Source organism: Eschrichtius robustus, chromosome 10 (genome assembly GCF_028021215.1).
Source record: "Eschrichtius robustus isolate mEscRob2 chromosome 10, mEscRob2.pri, whole genome shotgun sequence".
Classification (NCBI taxonomy): domain Eukaryota; kingdom Metazoa; phylum Chordata; class Mammalia; order Artiodactyla; family Eschrichtiidae; genus Eschrichtius; species Eschrichtius robustus.
The window spans coordinates 106,386,956-106,414,819 of NC_090833.1; the positions used below are offsets into that span (position 1 = coordinate 106,386,956).

Here is a 27,864-nt window from a genome sequence, read left to right on the forward strand (position 1 = left end):
AAGTTATTTAGCCACTTTCAAGACTGATAAGGTCCTCTGGGGCTGGCATGGAGTGGCATTCCTGCCCAGGTCATGTGGAGGGCACACGCCCTCCCCCTGGGTGAGCTAAACCAGCGGAGATGCGCCCGTTAGAGCTGTTACACCAGAAAGGCTCTTGGTTCGAGGTCAACTACCACGCTCTTTAGTTTTAGGAATCAGGAAACTGCAGCCCAGAAAGGACAAGCTATTTTCTCAGGGAAGCACAGGACTTAGTGGTGGCACTGGGAACGGACACAGGTGTCCTGCCTTCCGGTCCACTGTTCCTCCAACAGAAGTGACTCTTCATTCTGACATCAAGGAGAAGGAGAGGCAGGGGGAGGCTTTCATTGTCCCAGCTGACATCTGTCTCCTCTTGTATGAGCCATAGTTACCTGCTTCGGAATGCACTCCATTCATTGAGTCCCTCACGGCAGGGGTACAGCCGAGTACACAACCCCTGCACTTCCCCATGGATATGATTATCTTCCAAGGAATCAGTTGACTAAGTTGTCTTCTGCATAGAGGGATAAGCAGAATGCTGTGGGCCACGGTACGGGAGTGATTTCTTTGTGCTGTTGAGAGTCCTTTTGCCCCAGGAGTTCAAGTACACATCTTCACGGCTCTGCTAACTAGCTTGGAAGTGCCCCCAGGGAGGCCTGATGCTACTGAACTAAGTGGTTCATTTCTAGGAAGAGACACAACCCTAAGTTCTAGTGAACATGCCACACCTACATGTCAGGTCCTTAAAGCAGAGTATAGACAGGACCTCACACAGCAGTGTGTCTGCACACGTGCTGGAGCTCCCGGTCACCCTCTCTAGGCCTCTGTTCCCTGAGAGAGGAAAGAAGAAAGAAAGAAAGGACAGTGTATGGCTGGGATGGAAGAGAGAAGAAAAGTTCCAGCAAAGAGGAACGTTAAGCTTGTGCTGGGTGCCTTAGCTACTACACATTGAGACACTTGGACCATCAAAGTGCTAGAAACTCGTTCTTTTTTTTTTTTTTTTTTAATTATTTTTTTTATTGAAGTGCAGTTGATTTACAATATTGTGTTAGTTTCAGGTGTACAACAAAGTGGTTCCGTTATCCATCCATCTATCTGTCTATCTATCTATATTATTTTTCAGATTCTTCTCCCATATAAGTCATTTAAAAATATTGAGTATAGTTCCCTGTGCTATACAGGAGGTCCTTATTGTGTATCTATTTTATATATAGTAGTGTGTATATGTCAATGCCAACTTCCTAATTATCCCTCCCCACTACCTTTCCCCTTTGGTAACCATAAGTTTGTTTTCTATGTCTGTGAGTCTGTTTCTGTTTTGTAAATAGCAATGTTTTGTTCATTTGTATCATTTTCTTTAAGATTCCACATACAAGTGATATCATATGATATTTGTCTTTCTCTGTCTGACTTACTTCACTTAGTATGGTAATCTCTAGGTCCATCCATGTTGCTACAAATGACATTATTTCATTCTTTTTTATAGCTGAGTAGTGTTCCATTGTATATATATATATATATATATACTCCATATTTTCTTGGAAACTCATTCTCACTCTACTGTTCACCCCCAGATGTAATCAGCTTATGTATGCCGGTGTAAGGCATGTGCTGGCCATGTGGAATACCCTTAGTGTTCTAGATATTACTACCCCCTCCTGATTTTTTCTTTCCATCCGAAGAAAGCAATTCATCCTGGTGCTGGATACGAAGGCATTTCCGAGTACAAATCAGTGGTCTATTACCAAGTCAAGCAGCCCTGTTGGTATGAGACTGTCAAGGTGAGAACGTGTCATCTGTAACCCTACCATATATGAAACCTCGTTTAGATTCCTTTCTTCTTTTCACCCACAAATCGCTCCTCCTTTATCCTGAAGTTTTAGATAGGTTGCCTGTGGTGTGCAATCAGAAATGAATTGATCATCGTAGCTCTGCAGAAGCTCACTTCTCTTTCGTAAACTTCAGAAATCTTAAGTAACATTCTCGTTCGTAAACGTGTTGAAATTGGAAGAGAGAAACTTGATGTTGTAATGATGTAAGAGGCTGCCAAGATGGTCCAGAACCAAATGGAAATTTTCACACTCCGCAAGCGGTTTCCTAACATTTCTTTCCTTCTTGGCCTCTAACCAAGTTTGCTGGGCTTCTTTTCAATTTAAGTATGTGTCTTACAAATTCCAAAGTGCTCTTGAGATCAGTCCGTTTGTGTGAGCCTCACAGTAGCTCTGCGACAAATGGTCCGAGTTGCAGTAGCCCATTTTCTGATGACGTAACTGACACTCAGAGAAGTGAAGCGACCAAGTTCCTCTAGCTGCTCGTGTCAGAACCTAAACTGGATTCCACTTCTTCTGAGCCCCAGACTCCATCAACTCTTTCCTTTTTTGTTGTTCTGGTTTTTTACTGAAGTATAGTTGACTTAACGATGTTGTGTTAATTTCTGCTGTATAGCAAAGCGATTCAGTTATACATATATATACATTCTTTTTTATATTGTTTTCCTTTATGGTTGACTTCAGGATATTGAATATAGTTCCCTGTGCTATACAGTAGGACCTTGTTCTTTATCCACATCAGCTTTTTCTGATTGTCAAAGTTTTATGAGCTCTCCATAGAAAACTAAAAAAAAAAGTTGCACTAATATCTTAGTTCAGAAGTAACCATTTTCCACAATGTTATATACTTCATATGTTTTGGATCATGCTGTTCATACAAATTTATATTGTGCCTTTTCAAACTCTCTTGAGGCATTAAAAAGCCTTCAGAAGTATATTTTTAGATACTTGCATAATATTCGTTATATAATCATGCCATAATTTATTTAACTATTTGCTACAAATTCTCTGCTCTATACATTGCTCCACGCCTCTGTTTCCCCTGTCTCTTCTGTATATGTAAGCAGCAAAAAAAAAAAAAAAAAGCTTCCTTGTCCCCAGTATTTTATCTTTTCCTTCTATTATAGGCCCTAACTATTAACATATCCATGTACACCTTGCAGTCTTGTGCACAGACCTGAAAGTACTGATCTTTTCTCTCTGAAGTATCTCCTGCTTCACACTTGAGAAAGCACTAGAAATTTGTAATATCTCCGTTTTCAGAATCTATGATAAACAGCAAAGGTGATCTTCTCTTGAGATTCTTTTGGTTTTGAAAAATAGCTAAATCTCCTTTGAATGAAACCCTGCACCAAATCTAACTCTATAGGAATTACTCAATGTGATCAGATACTAAAATGTGCCTCATTTTATAAAATGAACTATGAGTGCGGGGGACTGTATTGATACACCTTATTATTGTGCAGGTATCCATTGCTATAGAAGAAGTTGCTCGCTGCCATATAAGATTTACCTTCCGACACCGGTCATCTCAGGAATGTGAGTATTAGGAGGTCTACGACATATTTCAATCACACAGTGTTTACTCTTGCTTGACAGCTCTTTTGTGGGTTTGTAGAATGAGATACTTGAAATCTTTATTTCAAGATTCTTTGAAGCTAAGGAAATCTTAAAATGAATTTTTCTGTGCTTCTAAGATCTGTGTTTATCATTGTATATCAGAATTTCCCTGAAATGTGTTCTATGAGTACTAAGGTTCTACAATGCTAATAGATGCTGTCTGACAAAAAGAGTTTCCCTGTTGAATAGGGATAGAAAGTGCTTGTATATTATGTCTCCCTCTTAGACGTTCACCGTGTATGTTGCCACATTGCTGAGAAATCCTGAAGCAAGAAAACTGTTCAATCTGTTGTTTCCCAAATTATTTTTTTTTCGTGAAAGAACTGTTTCAAGTCTTAGATCACAGTTTATGAGTTGACTTTCCTAAGGTGTGAACAGAGGAGAATATTGATTATTTTCAGACTGATCACAACATTTCTGGAAGTGTTGTTCTCATTCAGCACTGCATAAAAATGCAGTCCTTCCTTCCAAACTGAATTTTTTGAATGCCATCTACCTACCAGACTGCAGGCCAGGCCCTGAGTAGATGACAGCAAATAGGACACAGTCACTGCTCTGAAAAGTCTCTGTGGTCTAGTTAGGAAGATGAGCAAGAAAACAGGTGATGAAGTTCAGATCAACGTGATACGTGTTACAGCAGCAAACATCAAGGAGTAAGCACAGCACCTAACCCCGCCTGGGGATTTATGCATAAGGTTTCCTACATCCTAGCTGCGACTTGAAGGTGAGCAGAAGTTAGGCCAGTGAAGGGTGCTGGTGGAGAAATGTGTTTGAAAAGCAAAATGAGCTTGGTAGGGCTAAAGTGGGAGCCATCGTGATATTAGATTGAACCATCTGAAATTGCCATTTTTGTAGGTCAGTATCAGATAGTCAAGTATCAGCAAATAGTCAATTATCAGCAATTTCGTACAGTTCTCCATCATACTAAGCTAGCATTTATCAAGCTCTTAGTTTGTACCAGACACTATGCGAAGCTCTATTTATACACCATCTTGTTTAGTATCTACAGTAATCAATAAGACCCATACACATTTTAATCCACATTTATATGTAAAGAAACTGAGGCACAGAGATGTTAGGTATGTGCCCAAGGTCACAGGGCTAGTAAGTTCTTGGATTGACATGTCAGTGGTCTGATTCCAGGCAGGCTAGAGCCAGATCATGAAAGATGAAGGTTCTTTTGAACTCTGTTATGGAGGAGCCATTAAAGAATGCTGTATGGGTGGTGTTGGTGGTCGTGATTTGGTATATATTTATAACAGCTTTAGTCACGGTACCCCCAAATTGGCCGTCAACAGGAGAACAAACTGTAGTATAATCCTATGCTCAGCCAATCTGGGTAACACGAGTCACAGCAGACCTTAGAGGTGTGCCTGTGGTGAGAACAGGCCATGAGTCACCCCAGCCGTAGACATTTAAGCAGGGGACATGGTGAGCTCAGAGGCCAACCCCTGAAGACCAGGAGAGAGGCCCTTTGCTTCCTCAGGAGGCGGGACCCTCCTCCCCAAATGCCACAGGACACACATATCCACTTCTCCTGGCACCGGGGCTACTATCTTGGAAGGAAGAGAGGAACAGAAACCTTAGATGGCATCACAAACCTTGGAAGATAATAAACAAAATACTTACTGAGTCTGTCTTAGAACAGCAGTAGTGAGATAGCTCATGGGAAGGTTTTGGAGCAGGGCAGTTGACTTGATTAGATATGATTTTGGAGATCCCCAGAGGGTGGAGAAGAGCTGGAGACAGAGAGATCTGTTATGAAGATCTTGTGGGAACACAGGGAAGAGGTGAGGGTGGCCTGGCCTCAGGTGGGAACAGCAGGGACGGAGAGAAAAGGCACAGCCTCCAGAGGCGCTCAGGACGCGGAGTTGGCATGGGGGTGGGGTCAGCGTCAACACCCACACTTCTGATTTGGATGACCGAGTCGATACTGATGTCATTCATTCACAAATATAGGAAAAAGCGCATACTTGGGGGCACCAGAAGATTTCAGTTAGGGAACTATTTCCTTCAAGGAGTCTGTGACGTGAACGGTACGTATGGCTTATTGGGGCTCGCTCAACTGTGTTGTTTATAGCACGATTGAACACCAAACCCCAGAGCAAAATGTGCCATCAGCTCTCATAGCCTTCACCCCCTGGTATCTTTCTGCCCTGCTCAGACATGTATTCCTGTCTTTTCAGCCAGAGATAAATCGGAGCGAGCCTTCGGGGTGGCCTTCGTGAAGCTGATGAACCCGGACGGCACCACTCTGCAGGACGGGAGGCATGATCTGGTGGTTTATAAGGTGGTGCTAAAGAAAGAGGCTCAGAAAGTGGCTAAGGACATATTTACTCCCCCTGAAATTGGTTCTGAAAGCTCCTTTCAGACTTATGTGTATAAATATCAGAAACTTCTCTCGGGCTGTACATGTTTGCCCCCTTCAAGTCTAGAACCCCAGAGGACTGTGGTCACACCAGCCGCATGGTCTCCCATCCCTTTAGTCTTTTAAATGATGGTCCCTCCCTCTCGTGCACATGGCGTCCGTGGAGGTGAACAGTCAAGGGCTGTTATTCTGCTCTTTGCATCAGCCTATGTGGAGCGTTGATAGTTGCACTGCTGGGCTGGGTTACAGTGTGGTGGATGTGGTAGGATGTGGTTTTCATATCAGCGTGAGCCAGGCACCATTTCTCCACTCTGTGGCCTCCTTTCTTCTCCTATCAGTTGTGTCCTTATTCTTCCCTCTAACTGCTGCAGAGCTATCGCTTCCACTGAGATTTTAGAGCAGAAAGCAGATGTTGGGAAGATCTCATTTGTCCAACAATATCCAGGAGGCTTTTCACACGGTTGGTAGCTTTTTTGAGATGAGTCCACTTGATGTGTATTTCCCTTAGCAGCTCCTGAGCTCAGAAATAGTGTTGGAAGCCACGGCAAGCTGTTTCTTCTCAAAGGACCCAGTGAAGTATCATTGTGACCATTTACATGTTCAAGAAAATGAAATCCAACTTTATTCTTTATGTATTTACTTATAGCAGAGACTAGAATGTTGACTTCTAGTTCATAACTTATTCTGTTTTCATTCAATGTTGAAATTATTTCTGGACTCAAACTCTGGGACAATATCACAGTATCTTGGAATTGGAAGGGATCTAATTTGATAAAACTTCATTTCTCAGGTTGGAAATACACTGCGCTCATGATAGATACTAATTTATTTGCACATGAGAGATTTTGTCCACCACTTGGTGTCCCTAACATGCTTCCTTTGCAGGGTGACAACAAGAAAATGGAAGATGCTAAATTCTACCTGACCCTGCCTGGAACCAAAGTGGAGATGGAAGAAAAGGAGCTCCAAGCATCCAAAAGCCTAGCCAACTTTACGCCAAACAAGGATAGCACAAAAGACAGCTTTCAGATTGCCACCCTCATCTGCTCCACAAAGCTCACTCAGAATGGTAGGTGTGGTGACCTCAGTGACGTCAGAATGAGTTTTCTGTTTGGTCCTCCTAGGCTTCTTTGTTAGGCTCAGGGGACTGGACGCTGTGGGGCTGTGTCTTCTGAGGTAGGGTCCTGGGCTATCACGTGATGTTCTGGGTAGTACTGATTAGATAGCTAAAGCTCTTCCTGAGGCTTCTTTGTCTATCTTTCCACTAGAATGAGAAGCATTTTGGTGGTTTTTAAATATGGGAAAACCTATAAATGTATTCATTAACAGAGGCTGTGAATTTCGAAAGTCTTATGTTTCCTTCCTTCAAGGCAGCAAAGAACTCTGATACTGTGCTCTGTATGATGTATGTAACAAGAAATGTTGGTACTAAGGGGAGGATACTGGCAGAGGGGCATCAGTCTCCTGCCCAAGCAGGTATGGCAAAGAGCAGGGAGGGTTTCCTGTTAGCATTCTGTCTGTCTCCCATATAGAGTCCTCTTTCTTGATTTTTTCCCCAAGCAGTCAGATTTTCCATAACATCAGCTGAAGAGTTCAAATGCGGCTTCATTTTGTCCCCTCATGAAATCTGATAGCAATTTTCACTTCTCTTGTGTATATCATGACATTTGATAGCCAATAACATCTTCTTATTCATTTAACCTATGTAATTTGTAAGGTGTCCTGCAGAATATAGTGATCCAAGAAATAGCTGCTTTGGGGACTTGCTTTAGAAATTCTTTGTCCCCTGTGCCGTGTGGAGGATTAGTCCCTTTGACCTCTGAGAAGATTTGGGGGCTCTGCCTTAGGGAAGTGATAAGGTAGACAAAACAGCTGAGATGTAAGGTACACTCAAGGATCAGATAGCATGTGGTTGATCTTTAGAACGGGTCAGTATTGTTTATTTTGATGAATCTTGGTGGCGTAGAGAATATGGATAGTATTTCAACTTGGACGATTGATTAGACTCAAAAGAGTGAGGCTGAGAGCTGTTACATATGGGAAAGTAAAAGCAGGCACCGAAAATTAAGCCAGAGAAAAGGCAAAACTATGGAGACATGAAAAGATCCGTGGTTACAAAGGGCTCGGGGAGAGAGGGAGGGATGAATAGGCAGAGCATGGGGGATTTTTAGGGCAGTAAAACTATATACTAAATGATACCCTAATGGGTACGTGGATGCACGTCATTATACATTTGTCAAAAGCCGCAGAATATACTGCACAGAGCGAACCCTAACTTAAACGATGGACTTCAGTTAATAATCTTTATCAGTGTTGACTCAGCATTTGTAACAAAGGTACCACAGTAATGCAGGATGTTAATAATAGGGGAAACTCTGGAGCCTTGAAGGGGTATATGGTAACTGTCTGTACTTTGGGCTTAATTTTTCTGTGAACCTAAAACTGCTCAAAAAAAAAAAAATAAAGTCTATTAATTAGTAAAAAAAAAAAAAAAAAAAAAAAAAAAACACTAAAAGTTAAGCCAGAAGGCATTCTGAGCTTTACGGAAGACACGAGAAAACTGTATCAATGATATAACCCTTGTTAGGGAAAAAGTAAACATAAATAAACTGCTGATACGAGGTTAAGTAGTATAATGTTTATGGGAGATGATTTACAAGGTGTATCAAAGATCTTAAATGTATTCAGACCCTTTGACCCGGTACTGTGACCCCTAGAAATTGAACCTAAATAGACAATGAGAGATGTGCACAAAGATTTATATATGAGGATGTTTCCCTATGATTCATAATAGGGGAACAGTGCAAAGAATCCAAATGTCCAATAGTTGGGGTCAGGTTAAAGTATATAATGTTATTAAATGATAAAATATATGCAGCTGTGAAATATATTTCAAAACAGTCAAAGACATGGGAAAATGTTAACACTATGTAAAGTATAATCCCGGTTTTGTTTAAATGTATGAGGATAATTTGGAGCCTAATGCCTGGGTTCAGATCCCAGCTCTGCCACTTACTAGCTGGTTCATCTTGGGCAAGTCACTTGATCTCTCTGTGACTTGGTTTCCTCAGTTTTAGAATGGGAGTAATGATAGTATTCATTTCAAAGAATGAAGTACATTAAAATAAGTAGAAGCAAAGCAACAATGTGTAGCACGTTGTAAACACTACATGAGTATGAACGGTTGTCATCACCATCGTTATTATACGTACACAGAAAAAGGCTAAAAAAATAATTACTCTAAAAGTTTGGATGATAGTTCTTATTTTCTTTATTCTTTCTGGTATTTTCCAAATTTTTAACTATGAAATGTCAAAGTGTTATTTTTTTTTTAGCTCTGATAGCAGATGATAGAAAGCATCGATGTACTTTTGGGGCTCTAAAGGGATATTCAAAAGAGACAGCGTTTACCAAACATACAGTAGATTATCCTTCCTAGAGACTAGGTTTGAAGAAAACAAGTAATAAAAGTTTGTAAAATTAACTTATTAGAGATAATGGTTAGAGATAACCATATTGTTACATTGTTTATTATCTCCCAGGCAAAACTTTAGGAAGCTTATTGACAGGTAGCAGTACTCAACTTGATGTGCTGATACCAACATCACGCATCTTCTGAATGTTCTAAACCTGTGCTGTCCTGCGCCTTACGTAGCTTGCGAAATTTAAATTAATTAAAGTCAAGTGAAGGTATGACTGCAGTTCCTTGGTTGCATTCGCCCCATTTCAAGTGCTCAGTGGTTTTCTGTGTCTGGTGACTTTCCTACTGGACAGCACAGGTTGCAACGTTCCCATCATCACAGAAACTTCCATCGGGTAGAACTGTCCTCTTCCATATGTTGTCATCCCGTTCCTAGTGTTTAGATCTCAAAAACATTCAGCATACTTTTTAAAAAAAGTCTCCAAGAATATCCTGTCCCAAAGAAGACTTAAAGAGGCAAACTCATCTAAACCAGAGCGGGGTGACCTGCTGTCAATCTGGATGGGGGTAGGAAGAGGGAACAGATTTGGGGAAGATGAGGTGACATGAGCATCAGAGAAAATGGGACATTCCCAGTGACAGATAATAAGTGTGTTTGCTTTCTTCTAATTTGATGGGAGTGATAAAGAACCAATTCAATTTCTTCTGAGAAAGAAGAAGCTGAGGAACATGAATAAATCATCAACTCTGTGAGGGTATTTGTTGGTCAAGAGGAGGGTAGCTGTTCTCCTTTCACTCGGAGGCCATGACCAAAGACGTTTCTCCTTAGCCTTTGGAGGGCTATTCAGACTCCAAAGTTAAAAGCCACTGGACTTTGTTACAAACAGAGCCTGTAGGCACCTTCATTATTTTATGAATTTTTTCAGAACTAGAACAGACTGATTTATATGGGATCATTTTGTTGCTGGGCCCATATGGAGGGTGAGAATAGAGGAGAGGGAGAGAGGAGTCAAGTCTCTGCAGGTGTGGACCTGTGCCAGGCCATTCACAGACATCTCATTTTACCCACCGACAGCCTAGCACGTGAAGACACCAATGTTGTCATTATTAACCTCAGTTTACTGATCAGAGCGCCGAGCTGAGGTGCTGAAATATTTTGCCTAAACTCATAAGTGGTGGACTTGGGTCTGAAAACAGATATTTGTAACTCCAAAACTTAGGGTTTTTCTTTGTCATTCTTTTCTTTTTTAAACGTTATGGTCCCTAACCCTTTCCCAAAGGTAATTACTACCCTAAATTTGGGGATTATCATTCAGAGTACTGTGAATTGTTATATACTTTTTTTTTTGGCCTCGAGGCATGTGGGATCTTAGTTCCCCAATCAAGGATCAAACCCGTGCCCCCTGCAGTGGAAGCACAGAGTCCTAACAGCTGGACTGCCAGGGAAGTCCCAATTCTTACATACTTCTGACGGTGATGTAAATTGGGACGACTTTGGATAACATTTAGATAGTATCTAATGTGGTTAGAGGTGGTCATTCTTGATAATCCAGAAATGTAGTCTAGTTTTATACCTCAGAAAAGCTGCTGATACCAGATAGGCATATGAGAATGTTTGCAGCAGAATTGTTTGTGACAGCTCAAAACCACAACCCAACTGGTTGTTTATCGACAGTAGAATGGATAAATTCTGGTACCTCCATACGATGGGATAGATACTCTACAGCAATCAAATGAAATTAACCAGAGCTATTCATCAACCTGTATGAATCCCAGAAACACGGTGAGTCTAGGGCTGTTTCTGTAACACCGTGTCACCACTTTTCTTGCCCTAAGACCTTATGATTCACCAGATGCCAAATCTATTCCTAATATGAGCAGTGATGGGGCATGCAGATGTCTCTAGGGAGTAAACCTCTAGACTGATTAGTGGGTTCCTTGCAGATTCTTAAATCTGCTGCGTGACTCTTCAGCATGATGAAGTATCCAAATCCTTTTCCTTAGGCAGCCACAAATGGCAGGTAACAAATGGTGAGGTAACAAACGGCACGGTACGGTTGACTAGCACGTGGCAAAAATAGGAGATGGGAAGATGGAAGTAGACAGTGCCTGGTGGATAGGCCTAGCACAGTGCCTATTATTAAGTACTTACTTACGGAATGAAGAAAGTGAAGAATTGTCTTGAGTACACTACCAGCTTCCTTGGGACTCCTGGTTCTGTTTCCATCCATCTGTTCAATCTTTGATCCAGCATGTATTGAATACCTACCAGGTGGCTAGTGCTATGATGCGGTATAAGAAGGAATGCAATAAGGTTCCTTCCCTGGAATGTCTCAATCTATGGGAAGAGCCAAAGAGATACCAAGTGTGTTGTTAATTACTTGCCCTAAGGTATATGTATGTGGGCAAGGAGTGCAGATAGCAGAGAATGATTGGGTCTGTCTTCCCAGAGGGAATAATGTTTGAGATGGGTCTTGAAGTAGAAGTAGCAGCTGACTGAATACACAGTATTGTAAGTATTTCTGGGCATTTCAGACAAAGGGAAGACATATGCAAAGACGGGGAGCGATTTCAGAGCATGCCACAGCTTGGGGAGTATTGAGTTGATCTGTCTGTCTGCGATGGGCCGGCAGGAGGGTCATAGGAGGGGCCTTACTGCCTTCTCTGACTGGTATTGGGACTTTATTCAGTTGACAGTGGGAAGTCTTTAGGCTTTGGAGGCTTCCCAGGGACTAAACAGTCTGCAAGCCAGTAAAACAAACACACTGAAGCAAATTGACTGTTCTAATGAACAGAATACATTTTCAGCTGCTTATAAATATATATTTATACAAATCCATTGATTAAAAAGTACATATTGCTGCTTTTACTAGATAATGCTCTGTAAATAGTAACATGACGCACTAAACAAAATGATAAAGTAATAACAGTCCAGCTGCCTGCTTTATTTCCCTATTATTTCACTTTTAGTATCTAGACATTCATTAAAGCTGTAAGGGACTTAAAGATCCGAAATTCTGCATTTTTAAATCCAAAAACACCTCAAGACTTTTGTCCCAGACTTACCCTAAGGACCATTCATCTGTTCTGCCTTCTTTTCAAGATAACAACCCATCTGATCTGCTCGTCTGTTTATTTCTTTGAAGGACTCTGGGGAGGCAGTATGACAGAGTAGCAAGGACATGGTTTTGGGGAATCAGATAAATCTCATTAAATTCCATTCATACCACTCCCTGGTAGTTGTGTGACCTAAGACAAGTAATTTAATTTCACAAAACCTCAGTTTCCTCATCTCAAAAATGGAAGAAATAAAATCTGCTCTATGGTTACCAAAGGGGGAAGGTCAGGGGGAGGGATAAATTAGGAGGTTGGGATTAACATATACACACTACTATATATAAAACAAATAACCAACAAGGACCTACTGTATAGCACAGGGAACTCTACTCAATACCCTGTAATAATCTATATGGGAAATAGAGTCTGAAAAAGAATAGATATATGTATATGTATAACTAAGTCACTTGGTTGTACACCGGAAACTAATACAACATTGTAAATCAACTACAATATTAAAAAAAATTCTTTTAAGTTAAAAAAAATAAAATAAAATCTGCTCTACAGTGTGGATATGATATTTAAATGAATCAATGCACATATGTAAGTTTTTATTTTCCCCTCTGCATCCACCGAGACACACATAGTGACAAGGGACAAATTAAGCAATGCAGCATATTAAAGGTAGGAAGGTTATTTAAGTGTTTCATCGGTAAGGCTGTGATGTCTTATATGAGAGACGTGAGTTCTATTTGGGCATCATTTTATGTTCTTGTACATTCGTGGTTGGTTTTTTTCCTCTGAAGAAGGAAAGAAGACTCCAAGGTTTTCTCTGATTTAGGTAGGAGACAGTAAATTAGAAGACTGCATAAGGTATTAGCCACCGTTAGGAGCAATGATCTTTTCTAGAGAGCTCTGTCACTGTGTCCTGAAATGGTGTGCGTTGCTCTGCTAATCCGTGTCTAACGCTTATGGTTTGTGGTTGTTCTTCCTAGTTGACCTGTTAGGCTTGTTAAATTGGCGTTCGAACCCTCAGAACATTAAACGCAACTTAAAGAAGTTAATGGAGGTGGATGGAGGAGAAATTGTTAAGGTATGTTTATATATTCACAGTTAGGACTACAGCCACTGCATCCTTAGTTCAATATTTTAAATTAAACTGATGAGTGTAAACATAAAACTTGTCTAAATTGGGAAGCAAGTGTGCCAGTTTTTAGAAAAATGCTATTTTTAAACCTATTCTGTTGAAACCTAATTATCCCCGAATTTCTGCAGTCTGGAGCTAAACTGAAAGCACCAAATAACCTCTCTGTTTTTCTTATCTTCAGTTTTTGCAAGATACGCTAGACGCACTTTTTAACATAATGATGGAAATGTCAGACGAAGAAGCATATGACTTCCTTGTGTTTGATGCACTGGTAAGCAGTTACACATGTTATCTAGTGTTTGTTCTCACAACTGTGTGGTTTTTGATAGTTCAGTATTATAAATAATTGTGATGCATAGGCTCCTGCATATGTATTTGTATACATTTCTCTGATGATTTCTTGAGTCTACATTCCCACAAGTAACATTAGATACAATTGACTTATAGTCAAGATGTTTATGGTTTTGTTTCCTGTTAGATCTTCCCTTTTGATAAGCTTTCTCTTTCTCATTAAGGAAAACAAGCTGTTTTATTACATTTGAAATCAGGAATCCCTTTAACTCGCTTTAAAATTGTCTGGTCCTAAACCAGGAGATACCGTTAACAAAGACGATTGTGGTTTGTTGTGTATGCGTGTCCTTGTACGTTCTTGCAAGGGAGAGTGAATTTGCAAGTCAGAGATGAGTCTTGGTCTCATTATGTACAATATGCAACCCAGCAGACAATTCAAATTGTCACACAAAATACTAAAACATGCAACCCATTCCCAGACCGGAAATCCAAAGAAGGAGAGGGGATATCAGACTCTGGGAAAGTCAGAGATGGCAGTGGAGTGGTGGAAGCTGACACATCCAAACTAAGCATCGTTTTCTGATTGTTGGGGTTAAAGTTCAGGGCAGAGTTTTCCCTGAATGTTGCAGCAAAGAAGGAGGAAGGTAAATTGCAGCTTCAGGTCATTCATCAACTTGGAGAGACTGCTAGATTCAAGAAGAGTTTAGGATGTTGACACTTAAGGATGTAAGACAAAGAGAGAAGTGCCCCCAGCTGCGATCACACCTGGCCAGGTTTATGGGCAAGAGAGTCTGGTAATGACTCCATGGGAGAAGGTCTGGAGATAGATTCCCGTGGGACAGAGCAGCTGGCAAAGGGCATGTGTGGAAGTCCCAGGTGCCCCTTCTTTTGCTCTCTTCTATCACAGGTAGGTGCAAAGTGGTTATTTGTATCAGTAGATTCTATGTCCGGTAGTGATAAGAGTTAACATGAGCAGAAAATCGAGACTCAAAAGTCTGGTGAGTTCAGTTATTAGGGACACCACACTGCACTGAGGAGACAAATGTCCTGGAGTATTTCATTAGCTGCATCCTTGGGTTAGTGTTTACTATTCCCATGGGAAACCCTTCCCCGCACCCTTCCCCCTCTCATCCCGTTTTCTTCCCTGACTTGGTTACCCGTGCGCTGCCCTCTCTCTGAGGCAGTCAGCTCTCCGAGGCTAGGGGTGCTGGCTTATACTGGTTTCCTCCCAGCATTTAGCACAGTGCCTGACACTTAATGGTCTCTCTCTGTTCGTGTTAAATAAAAAGAAACCCCAAGACTTGACCTCAGCTCTGGAAGAGTAACATGGGAATGCTACCATAATGACCAAGAAGGAAAAGAAAGCCCCAGACGTTCAGCTCCAGCTTGTTGACAGAATGCCGGGAGTTGTGCTATGCTGCTATTTATGTTTTTCACCTTTGGCAGGTGTTTATTATTTCACTGATAGGAGACATCAAGTTCCAGCATTTCAATCCCGTCCTAGAGACCTACATTTACAAGCACTTCAGTGCCACTCTGGCCTATGTGTAAGTACCAGGCCCGGGCAGGGCTTGTGGCTGGGTTGTCGGGTTTGTGCTCTTCTTGGGACCGGGTTGTTGAGAAACCAGAGGGACGTGAGCTGAGTGCCCTTGCCTCGAAGTGCAGAACCTTGTTCTAAGCTTCCCTGGGGAAAGTGGGAACCATCAAACTATTCTAACCATGCCAAAGGGATTACATTCAGGCCCCGCTTTCTGGGAAGTTACGGAAGAGATAAGGCTGTACTTCTTTAAGAATCCGGAGCATCTATAGGTGGAGGAGTTGAAGCTGTTAGGGGCACAGTCCAGGACAGAGGACCCTACGCAGGATCTTAGGAGGCGGGTGTCGGTGGGATCAGCGTGACGCCCCAATGGGATCAAACAGAGGATGAAGCAGGACGACATGTGATAGAACTGAGGGTCATTCCCTCAACTGTACGCTGCAAGTGCTTTGTAGAATTTATTACCTAGAGGTTATGAGAAGATTTAATTTTGTTTCTTTTACGTAAGAGGGAATGGTCTCCACCTTTCCCAAGGTGCAGCCTTCTTTCTGTCTTTGGTTTATGAGCCCCTGACTGATGTTCACTCTGAGCTTTGCCCTGCAGTGCTCAGCTCGTCATGCGGTTGGATGTGGCCTGTCACCCCGCGCCTTGCACTCTGGTTACCGTGCAGAGCAACGTGGCAGTGACTGGAACAGAGCTGAGATGGCAAAGATCTTTCTGACAGTGGCTTATGCCAGATCGTGCCAAGTGCTGCTGACCTGCTCTGTCATTCAGATCCTTGATCCCTCATGTCTTTTTCTGAACTAAACAAGAAAGCTCTCAGTTTTATTTGCATAAAGGTCCAGAAATGTAATAAACCATAAGTGACCTAGAAGAGGTGTCATGTAGCATAATCCCCAATTAACACAATGGATATCATGCCCACTGGGTTGGGGGAAGCAGCAGATACACCAGGGATAGGGCTCTTTGCACCCTATAGCCTCACTTTCTAGGTAGGCAGCAGCTACAAGAGATGAAATCCTATCATTGGGTCTCTGTTACACAGAGCCACATGCAACACTCCAGGTGGTGTGTTTCTGGTAATCTGCGTTTATTTGCAAGAATGGATCAATTCCACATGATTCCTGTGAATTTTTCTTAATATTAGGAAAACTCGGAGATTCCCAGAAGGAAAGTTCAGAATATCAGTGCCCTCAAAAATGTGAGCTAGCCCAAGATTACGACAACACCTAGTCCAAAGACTCTGGAAGGACACAAAGAACAACCTAAAAATCCCAGAGCAGTTTCATGTGTTCAGATGTTCAGAACCATGGGTTGCTCTTCTTCCCACACTCAGTAAAGTTTCCATCTGGCTCCAGTTTATGGATCCCAAACAGCTGGGGCAGATTGGAGGGAATTAGACTTCTTTTAAGGTGACTACCTTTGTCAGACAGTCCCTCCCTTACAGGAACACCTGAACATGTCTGTATAGCATGCTAGAGGTTAAAATATACTCACGATTCGAGTCCCTTCAACTCTTTGATTTCTTGATCATTTTTTAAAATCCTGCAAAGGGAAAGAAATCATCCCTTATTTCTAAGCAGAAGGGAAGCTCCAAGCCTAGACCGCAATGAGAAAACTAAACTACGAAGGAGTTAACTTCCCTGTTCAGGGCATATTCTAGAAGAAATAATTACTATAGTTGTGATTTCTACTTCCCCAGGAGGCCAAGTTCCCTTCTGTATAGCATACCCCAAACCCCAGAGTACCACTTTGCCCCATTGACATTTTTCTCCTTCTTACCCTTTTCAGGAAACTCTCCAAGGTACTGAACTTTTACGTGGCGAATGCAGATGACTGCAGCAAGATGGAATTGCGTTTTGCTGCCTTGAAAGCCTTAAAGTACTTGTTTAGGTTCATCATCCAATCTAGAGTGCTCTACTTGAGGTAATGGTGACCGTAATAGAATGTTGACACTCTCCATCCTCTCTTCCCATATTTTCCCTTAATCCTAATGCTCACCTTCAGCTCTGTAAGGCAGGTTTGGAAACTAGATAGATAACATGCTCATATGTTAATACGAGTAAAGCTGTAGGTAAGAGGATTTCAAGCCTGTGATTTGAGCATGTGTATTTTTTTAACTTTGTGTTTTTAAAAAAATCAAAATTAAAGGCAAACAATTAACATGGAAAAAAAGCTTGTAACTTATAGTACAGTTCAAAGGTCAGTAGATTTACTAATTAAAGGCTCTTAAAAATCAACTAAAGAATGATAAATATCCTTACACACTATAAAATAAAAACATAACTTACAAAAGAAAACTTCAAATGGTCAGTTAAATTTAAAAAGAAATTTATACTATTAAAATGCAATACACACACACCATCTTTACCTGCACATTTGATAACGATAAAAATTCTTTATCCTTTGGTGAGATTGGACAAAAATTGGCCCTGTGTTTTATTGCTGATAGGAAGATAAATTCTTAAGGACAGAAATTTGGCACTGTGAATAAAAATCAAACACACACACACAGAGCAAAGGAAGATATCACATTTGTCCAGTAATACCCCATCTAAAAATCTATCTAATGGAAAAAAAAATCCATCAGGTATAAACATAGAGGAATGTTAAAGTATGTACATTCAGCCGTTTCAAATTTAGGGTATGTTAATGAGGCAGGATAACCCTGATAGGTTCTTAAATAATAAAACTAAGGTAGAAGACATAAGTGTAATATGATCTCATTTCAAAAATATTTCAGGATTGGAGACTGGTTAGATATGAGTAAACTGTAGATAAGAGGGCTTTCAGTAGGTTTATTTTTTAGCCTTTCTGCATTTTTAAAGTTTCTACAATGAATTTGTACATTTTTATGGTGTTTAAACATGTTCAGTGACTTAAAAGTTGAGTTGGACGAATGTCAGCTCCTCCTTCCCTAGTAGAAGCAGGCAGTGTTCGCCCAACTCAGAGCATATACACAGCCTCTGTAGTCCCCGCTTCTCTACAGGTGGTCTTTTATAGTTGGATCTTTGTGTCTTGTAATTATGTTGAATTTCCACATATTCAGTTCGGGGTCCTACTGAGGGAACATTCCCTTACCTAAAAGTTTGTATAGCAAACCCTGATGTTCAGCAATAAAGATCCTCATAAAAACATAAAAAGAGGGACTTCCCTGGCAGTCCAGTGGTTAAGACTCTGCGCTTCCACTGCAGGGGGCGCGAGTTCGATCCCTGGTTGGGGAACTAAGATCCCGCATGCCACGGGGCACGGCCAAAACAAACAAACAAAAAACCATAAAAAGAAAAAACCTTAATTGAGGAAAATTTTTAAATACTTTCCATTAATGATCCACTAGCTCTTTTACCCTTCATAATGTTGCGTTGCATCTGGGCCATCATTTTCACCGTCAGATTGCATGATAACAATGGAAAAACCAAGTTAATTAACCCATGAGATGAACTAAGAGAGTGGCTTTGTTGAAGTTAGTCCCTGATGGCCTGTTTACGTTTATTTTTCCCCCTGATGTTTTCTCATTCTAAAGCAGAGCTTGACCTGGGCTAGAGGGTCTGGTAGTCTGCATTCTCTGATTGCTTGGATTTGATAGACACAATACGACATTGAGAAGCTCAGTCATATTAGTCCCTTTTTTAAAATCACAGAGATAGGGTGCCAGGTGTTGCTCTCGGCCCTCCAGCAACATTGGCTTCTCTTGATTCCTTCCACACACCCTTCAGTGCCCCCCCCAGGGCGCTTGCCTTAGCTGTTCCTCCTCCCTGCACGTCTCTCCCCTGAGATCTCAGAACCCACCTCCTCATCTTTCAGCCTCAACTCAGATGCCGGTTCCCGAGAGGCCTCTCCCACCAGCTCCGCTCAAACAACCTTCCCTGGTCACTGTCACATCTACGCCTTCCCTCCTAGCCCTAGATCTGGGGATCTGCTACAAGATCTTGGGATCTAGCAGCAGATGAGACAAGGTTCTTGCTCTCATGGTGCTTGTGGGTTACATCGAGGCCAGGGAGGCATATAATAAAGAAAGAAACCCACAAGATCATCTCAGATGGATAAGAGCTAAGAGGGAAGACGTTGATGTGACAGTGACCAGGGAAGGCTCCCTGAGCTGAGTTGGTGGGAGAGGCCTCTCCAGGAGCTGGGGTTTGAGTTGAGACTGAAAGATGAGGAGGTGGCCTCTGAAGATCTCAGGGGAGAGACGTGCAGGGAGCAGGAACAGCTAAGGAATCAAGAGAAGCCAATGTTGCTAGACCGTGGAGACTGGGAATGGGAGGACGGAGCCTGGCAGGCAGGCGTGGGATGGGGGCCTTCTAGGTCATAGTAAGGAGTTCGGATTTCATTCCAGGTGTCACGGGAAGCCACTGAAGGGATTCAGTTAGAGAAGTAGTGGAATCTGGCTTACATTTTACATAATCATCTCATCTCTTGGATGGAAAGTGGATTATCAGGGGTTAAGAGTGAAACCTGCGTGACCACATAGTAGCCTGTTATAGTTCAAATGTGAGATACGGTGGCCCTGTCTCTGAGGAGATGCAGAGAGTGGACTGATTTAGCGGGAAGAGATAATAGGACTTGCTGTTAGATTTGGTGGGAGAATGAGAGAAAGGGAAGAACTGTAAATAACTTCTAGGTTTGGGGTGCTGTTTGCTAAGACATGGACTATTTAAAGATGAACAGGAAAATCAAGTGAGTTCTGTTCTGGGTATGTTAATTTTGATATACTTTGTGGACTAAATTGCAGATAAAGTTCTTTTCTAAAGTTCTGCAAAATGGATGAATCGAGGATTAGCAGAAACCCTCTGATTGAGTAATTTTCTGAGAAGTTCATATTCCATGAGTACCATATAAGATATAGGTGAACGGAGGAGACTAATGTAAATATGTATATGCGTGTACGTATGTATTTGAGTGTGTGTATAAAATTCTAAGTTCAAACCATCCCTACTCTTGACAGTTGGTGGTAAGATTGCCACCCAGTGTAAATGCACTTGGGCTACAATTTGGGGACTTCTGTGTTGCTGAGAAATGGGCCAAAGACCTTCTGATTTCTACTTAGGAGAATGAACCAACTTTTCAGTTGATAGCTTACTTTAATCAAACAAGCACGAATAAGCAAAGACCAAGACAGCCCGTGTCCTGGGAGGACCCTGTCCTGGAGGCAGGTCGGCACCAGCGTGGCCAGTTCAGTGGATAGAAGGATACTAACTGGTCTTGCAGACTGGGTTGGGCTCAGAACGTTTCTAGGTTGAGGAGCTTCTCTACCCCTTGTCTGAAACTTGAACGCAAATGATCAGGGCTTGTTGCGGTGAGACAGAATGATTCAAATGGCAGAGAGTGATTAGACACAAAGATTAGAAGAGGAGAGAGAGGGAGGAGGGGGAGGCGTGGAGGTGGCGAGACTGGGCTGTCAGGGAAGGTAGCTGGGCGGGGAGTCCCCTGCTTGCTGGACATTCTGCTAATGAGCTGAGGATGGTAGGTTTGCATGCAGGGCTTATCTGCTACTTGAGGCAAAGCTGCTTCCAGCCATTCCCCACTCTGTGCTGGCAATGCCCGCACGCCACTAGGATGGAGGACATCACCAAGACTGGACTTCAGACAGCTTCAGGGGGCCAGTGGGAGAGCTCTGTTGTAGGGCTTTACGTACAAATCACTACCTTCCTTTTGTCCAGGTGGGGATAACTTCCCAGCTACTGGGCCCCTTCCTGAACCACCTAAGGGCACGTGTGACTCCTCTGTGCACGGTATAAAGAGGTGACCAGTGAGGCGTGGGCCTCCAGCGTTGTGTAGGCAACAGATCTGTTGGAAAACTTCTTTTAAAGATGGAAAATCTGACCGCCTTCTCTTTTTTTTTTTTTTGCCCCACCTTCTCTTTTTTCTCTTAAGATTTTATGGCCAAAGTGAAGATGGAGATGAATTTAGTAATTCAATCCGCCAGTTATTTCTCGCTTTCAATATGCTGATGGACAGGCCTCTGGAGGAAGCTGTCAAGATCAAGGTCAGCTTGAGTAACTCTTTTTTTTTTTTTTTTAACATCTTTATTGGAGTATAATTGCTTTACAATGGTGTGTTAGTTTCTGCTTTATAACAAAGTGAATCAGTTATACATATACATATGTTCCCATATCTCTTCCCTCTTGCACCTCCCTCCCTCCCTCCCACCCTCCCTACCCCACCCCTCTAGGTGGTCACAAAGCACTGAGCTGATCTCCCTGTGCTATGCGGTTTCTTCCCACTAGCTATCTAGTTTACGTTTGGTAGTGTATATGTGTCCATGCCACTCTCTCACTTTGTCACAGCTTACCCTTCCCCCTCCCCATATCCTCAAGTCCATTCTCTAGTAGGTCTGTGTCTTTATTCCCGTCTTGCCACTAGGTTCTTCATGACTTTTTTTTTTTTTTTCCTTAGATTCCATATATATGTGTTAGCATACTGTATTTGTTTTTCTCTTTCTGACTTACGTCACTCTGTATGACAGACTCTAACTCCATCCACCTCACTACAAATAACACAATTTCGTTTCTTTTTATGGCTGAGTAATATTCCATTGTATATATGTGCCACATCTTCTTTATCCATTCATCCGATGATGGACACTTAGGTTGCTTCCATGTCCTGGCTATTGTAAACAGAGCTGCAGTGAACATTGTGGTACATGACTCTTTTTGAATTACATTTTTCTCAGGATACATGCCCAGTAGTGGGGTTGCTGGGTCATATGGTAGTTCTATTTTTAGTTTTTTAAGGAACCTCCATACTGTTCTCCATAGTGGCTGTATCAATTTACATTCCCACCAACAGTGCAAGAGGGTTCCCTTTTCTCCACACCCTCTCCAGCATTTATTGTTTCTAGATTTTTTTGATGATGTTTGCAGATGACATGATACTATACATAGAGAATCCTAAAGATGCTACCAGAAAACTACTAGAGCTAATCAATGAATTTGGTAAAGTAGCAGGATACAAAATTAATGCACAGAAATCTCTGGCATTCCTATACACTAATGATGAAAAATCTGAAAGTGAAATTAAGAAAACACTCCCATTTACCATTGCAACAAAAAGAATAAAATATTGAGTAACTCTTAATGCTGTCGGTGAGGACGTTCTGGGACAACATAGAACTGGCCATGGTGGGAGATAAAAAAAATTAATCCTAGTTAGTTCGTGGAAAACTTGTTAATTTTAGAATGACTCATAGAAAGTAAAGGGAAATCCCTTTGTTTTAACTTTTATGTACATTTGTATTTTCAAATGTTGGTTTGCCAAAGACAAGCTAGCTATTTATTTATTTATTTATTTATTTTTATTGAAGTAGATTTGATTTACAATACTGTGTTAGTTTCTGGTGTACAACAAAGTGATTCAAATATATGTGTGTGTGTATATATATATATATATTAAATTCTTTTCATTATAAGTTATTACAAGATATCGAATATAGTTCCCTGTGCTATACAGTAAATCCTTGTTGTTTATCTATTTTATGTACCGTGGTATGTATCTGTTAATCTCATACTCCTAATTTATCCCTCCCTTCTCTTCCCCTTTGGTAACCATAAGGTTGTTTTCTATGTCTGTGAGTCTGTTTCTGTTTTATAAATACATTTATTTGTATTATTTTTTAGATTCCACATATAAGTGATATCATATGGTATTTGTCTTTCTCTTCCTGACTTGGCTTAGTATGATAATCCTTGGGTCTATCCCCGTTGCTGCAAATGGCATTATTTCATTGTTTTTTACTGCTCTGGAGTGTTCTATTGTGTATATATACCACATCTTCTTTATCCATTCACCTGTCGATGGGCATTTAGGTTGCTTCCATGTCCTGCCTATTGTAAATAGTGCTGCAATGAACATTGGGGTGTCTGTATCTTTTAAATTAGAGTTTTCATCTTTTCTGGATATATGCCCAGGAATAGGATTGCTGGAACATATGGTAACTCTTATTTTTAGTTTTTTACGGGACCTCCATACTGTTTTCCATAAAAATTGGGTCCACCAATTTACATTCCCACCAACAGTGTAAGAGGGTTCGCTTTTCTCCACGTCCTCTCCAGCATTTATTATTTGTAAACTCTTTGATCATGGCCATTCTGACCTGTGTGAGGTCATACCTCATTGTAGTTCTGATTTGCTTTTCTCTAATAATTAGCAATGTTGAGCATCTTTTCATGTGCCTATTTTAAAGACCTAAATATAATCTATGACACCGTAAAACTCCTAGAAGAGAACATAGGCCAAACATTCTCTGACATAAATCATAGCAATATTTTCTTAGATCAGTCTCCCAAGGCAAAAGAAATAAAAGCAAAAATAAACAAATGGGACCTAATCAAACTTAAAAGCTTTTGCACAGCAAAGGAAACCATAAAGAAAACGAAAAGATAACCGACAGACTAGGAGAAAATATTTGCAAACAGTGCGACCAACAAGGGGTTAATTTCCAAAGTATACAGACAGCACATACAACTCAATATCAGAGAAACAAACACCCCAATCCAAAAATGGGCAGAAGACCTAAATGGACGTTTCACCAAAGATGACAAGCTACCCTTTTAGACGTCCCTTGAATGGCATTTCTGGACCCTGTGAATTCAGCCAGTTGATCCTGATGATGATTCAAGCAACAGGCTTTATTCTTAGGGCTCCCCTTCTTCCCAGAAGCCCATCGTCCCCATCATCTTGATCATTATCAGTTTTTTGAGGTAAAATATGTAATCCCTAAAGACTCAAGTTCGAGCTTTATTTTTTGCTCTCTATGGCAACTTTGTGAGGGAGATGTCAAGATTTTAACTACTTCCTTGGATAGAAAAGTGAATTCTAAATGGAGAGTGGCTCTTGGGTGGTGAGGGCAGAAAGCTGCGCCTCTGGACTTTTCAGGAAAAAGGTCTTGGGAGATCGTGTAGAACAACATCAGCTTTCTTCTTCATCGCGAGAGGGTCTGTTTCCAGTTCCCTGTTCAAGATCCCAGCATCAGTCATTTCTTCCTGGGATCAAGCAGGAAATTCTGTATTTGTCCTGCTTGGCAACTGAATATGCCTTCGGTGTGTTTCTTGCAGGGGGCAGCCTTGAAGTACCTTCCTAGCATCATTAATGACGTCAAACTTGTGTTCGATCCAGTTGAGCTCAGGTAAGTAGCCCAAAACTTTTGTTTCTTAACAGAGAAGTAGCTCCCCTGCTTGGCTTGAGCTTAGGCGGCTACACATGCTGTGATTCTTCTAACACGTATTGACCGAACACCTTCTTGTGCTCAGTTCTGTGGAAGCCATAAAAGAAGACACAAAGCCGGCCCCTCAGAGAGGTTTGCACTTTCTCCAGGGAAACAAGACACACAGACATAAAATTAACTACAGAAGAAAGTACATAATACTATGCTTCCAGCCCTATACCTAAGTACCGCCCGAAATGCCGAGTCAGATGGTGATTGACACTGGGGTGGAGGTAGCCCGAAAAGACTTTTGCAGAAATTGAGGGTGAAGGCAGGTCTGCAAAGCAGTGATGGACCTGACTAATTTGCCAGTTTAGGCTGACTTAGCTCCCAGGCTGAGCCCTGGAGTGAGCACGGAATACAGCCTCTCCTTTGCTTCCTAGAGACAGATTCTCAGGTCACTGGGGAGAAAATTCCAGGTAAACCTGTCCACGCCCAAATAATTTCCCAGTAGAGGGGAAGAGCGTAATGCTCCCTTCAACTCGGCAGAATGAAAACAGTGACTGCTGGGGTTTCTCTTCCAGCGTGCTCTTCTGCAAGTTCATTCAGAGCATCCCTGACAACCAGTTAGTTCGCCAGAAACTGAACTGCATGACCAAGATAGTAGAGAGCAATCTTTTCCGGCAGTCGGGTGAGTCTCCACCAAAACTGCTGCTTACGGAAATCCCAGTCTTTTGTCTTCTTCAGCCAACACTGCCTTTTTTTTTTTTTAATGTCAATAATGTCCTTGCCAGTCGTTCGCTGGTGCTTGAGGACCTCCTGGGAAACCGGTTTTAAGGAGAAGGTGAAATCAGTTCAGCATTCCCATAGTTCCTGAAAGAGCAAAATCATGTGTTCTTTAAGTCGTGTTTCATTAATTAGCAAACTTTGTCCTCAAAATAGGAACCCCATAAAGTAACAGGCAAGCAGTAAAGACGGTCCTTTTAAACAAATGCATCTCCTTTGACTTAGAGTATAACATCCGTAACCAGGGGCTGGGGCAGGCAGTGATGCCATGGGGCGGTGATGTCATGGGGCAGTGATGGACTGCATGCCACTTATACTGGCTCGGCAGAGCTGGTTATGCACATCTCTTCTCAACTCCATGCCCAGTCATGTCATCTTAGTGGCTGAAGAGCAACCATGGCAGAAGGACTTACACCATGGAAATTGGCAATCACTGTAAATCAGAGAGGTTTTGGGGGGGAGCTGCAGGGGAGCCAGACTACCATCATACTGCTAGGAGCGGAGAGGAGAGCACTCTTACACTGATAAAAGACTCTTCATTGTGTAGCTAGAGTGAAGCATGTAGCCACCAGGTGGAAATCACTGTGCTCCTGTCCCAAAGTTGACATGGGAAAGTGGTCCAATACCTGGTTCTTTCCCAGTAAACCCAAGACTCGCTAGGGTGGGGCAGCTGTGGGAGCTTCTTTTGAAGCCACCACCACCAGGTCAGGGAGTCCCAGAGGGTGACTCATGCAGTGTGTATTGGCTGGAGGGTCTGAGAACTAGCAGGACACCGCAGAAATAGGAAAAGTTGAGTGGGTTGTTGGTGGGAGAACCCTTCTAGCCTTGCCCCTGGCTAGTTATGTAACTTTGGACGAACAAGGGACCTTCTCTAAGTCTCAGCTTCTGTTTCTGTGGAAGGATGGACTTGAACTAGATCATATCAGCACGTCTTTTGGCTCTGACCTTTTCTGAGCCTCAGAATTTGTGCTTAGACATTTCAGCTGTTCCAAGGACCCAGTCAGGGGGAGTGCAGAAAGCTAGTGAGTGCTCTTAAGTGGAAAACTTAATACTAGTCAACCTCTTACTGTTCTGTGATTCCCTCTGCCTCTAAGGATGCATAAACCATAAATGAGGCAATAAAGATGTGTTGTTTGAGCAGAAGAGCAAGGATGCCCTGGAAGATTCCAGCAGAGGAAGTATTATCACCATTCACAGTCGTCTCTGTTAGTGCCCAGAATGTCTGGACTCATCAGAATGATATTTTATCATTGTGAAGATCTCAGAAGGAAGACACAGTAGGAAGATAATACCTTACTTTATGAAGTCCACGTGCCTGCGAAAGCATGAACAGAATGTCTGTGAAACACTGAGATGTGCTGGTGAAGCTCAGTATTTATAGGAATTTTCGAGTACATTTTCTCCATTAGGTGGAACATTTCAAAAAAATTAAAAGCATATAACTTGCTTAGTTTATTAGTTTCATGTGACTTAGCTTGCAAGTATCAAGTTGGCTTTTTTTTTTTTTTTTTTTGACTGTGCTGTGCAGCTTGCGGGATCTTAGTTCCCTGACCAGGGATCGAACCCGTGCCCACTGCAGCGGAAGTGCGGAGTCCTAACCACTGGACCGCCAGGGAATTCCCAAGTTGGCCTTTTTTTAAAAAAAAAAAAGCTAAAGAAATTGTTAAATACTTTAAACATTTGGCTACATGGACCCACAATAGATGGGATTTTCTTTGTTTTTAAGGTCAAGGTACAGGGCTGAAGTTCCATGCCTAAAACCACGTGCGCCTCGGTGGTCTGGAGGAGCCCCTGCAGGGCTGAGTCTAGAGCTGGGAGCTGGGGGGACAGGTAGAGAGGGAGTTGCAGGAAGGAGCCAGGCAGTTCGGGGATGTGCTCCTTCCTGCAGCTGGTGAGTGGTCTGCATTTCCCCCCTCAGAGTGCAGAGACGTGCTGTTGCCTCTGCTGATAGACCAGCTCAGCGGCCAGTTGGACGACAACTCCAGCAAGCCTGACCATGAGGCCAGCTCGCAGCTTCTGAGCTACCTGCTGGAAGTTCTGGACAGGAAGGATGTGGTGAGTCAAAGAGTCGCTGATGCAGAGCGTAGCGTACGCTGGTCCACGGCCCGGGACAGGAGCAACTGCACAGCTCTCCTAGTCTCAGGCAGTTGAGATCCTGGGCGCTGGGGCAGGCTGCACCCATTTTAGAGCTGTTTAGAGAGGCTTCTCCCGGCTAGAATCTGTCATGCAAATCTAGGTCCAGGGAGATCCACCTACTGCTGGGGCTGCTACTGGCTGATTTTCCTGATTGGCCCAGTTCGCCCATCACTGAGATCCTGCTGAGGACTTTTCAGATCCAGAGCCCTGTTTAGACTTGTTAGGTAGAAACCCCTACCCTCTTATACCTCTGGTACCTGACAGCACTATTGTAGGTACACCGGAGCTTCTGAGAAGTTCTCATTTTATGTTCTCTCTGAAACTGATCCTTCCTTCTGGAGCCTAGTAGAAATGATGTGTTGTTTTTTTTTTTAATCTCACCTCATCTCCTCCCCCTCAAAAAACCTGGGGCCACACGGCCTGGATTTTCCATGTTCTAGAGATAGACCTGTCATAGCCTCCACTCAAGACGCTGGAGAACTTTGCAGAATGTTTTCAGTCGAAGACAAACC

General features: G+C 42.2%; 1 protein-coding gene across 2 annotated transcripts in view; it reads left to right on the forward strand.

Annotated features, from left to right (window-relative positions):
* DOCK5 (dedicator of cytokinesis 5) overlaps positions 1-27,864 on the forward strand; it is a 215,571-nt gene that overhangs the window by 123,822 nt on the left and 63,885 nt on the right. For both annotated transcript variants that reach the window (XM_068552741.1, XM_068552742.1), the window contains 12 exons: positions 1,701-1,799; positions 3,314-3,386; positions 5,654-5,757; positions 6,721-6,904; positions 13,309-13,406; positions 13,642-13,731; positions 15,198-15,298; positions 17,080-17,214; positions 21,163-21,274; positions 24,342-24,412; positions 25,015-25,121; positions 27,135-27,271. In XM_068552741.1, coding sequence (XP_068408842.1) covers positions 1,701-1,799; positions 3,314-3,386; positions 5,654-5,757; positions 6,721-6,904; positions 13,309-13,406; positions 13,642-13,731; positions 15,198-15,298; positions 17,080-17,214; positions 21,163-21,274; positions 24,342-24,412; positions 25,015-25,121; positions 27,135-27,271 — 1,311 coding nt within the window. The remainder of the gene's footprint in view (positions 1-1,700; positions 1,800-3,313; positions 3,387-5,653; positions 5,758-6,720; positions 6,905-13,308; positions 13,407-13,641; positions 13,732-15,197; positions 15,299-17,079; positions 17,215-21,162; positions 21,275-24,341; positions 24,413-25,014; positions 25,122-27,134; positions 27,272-27,864) is intronic.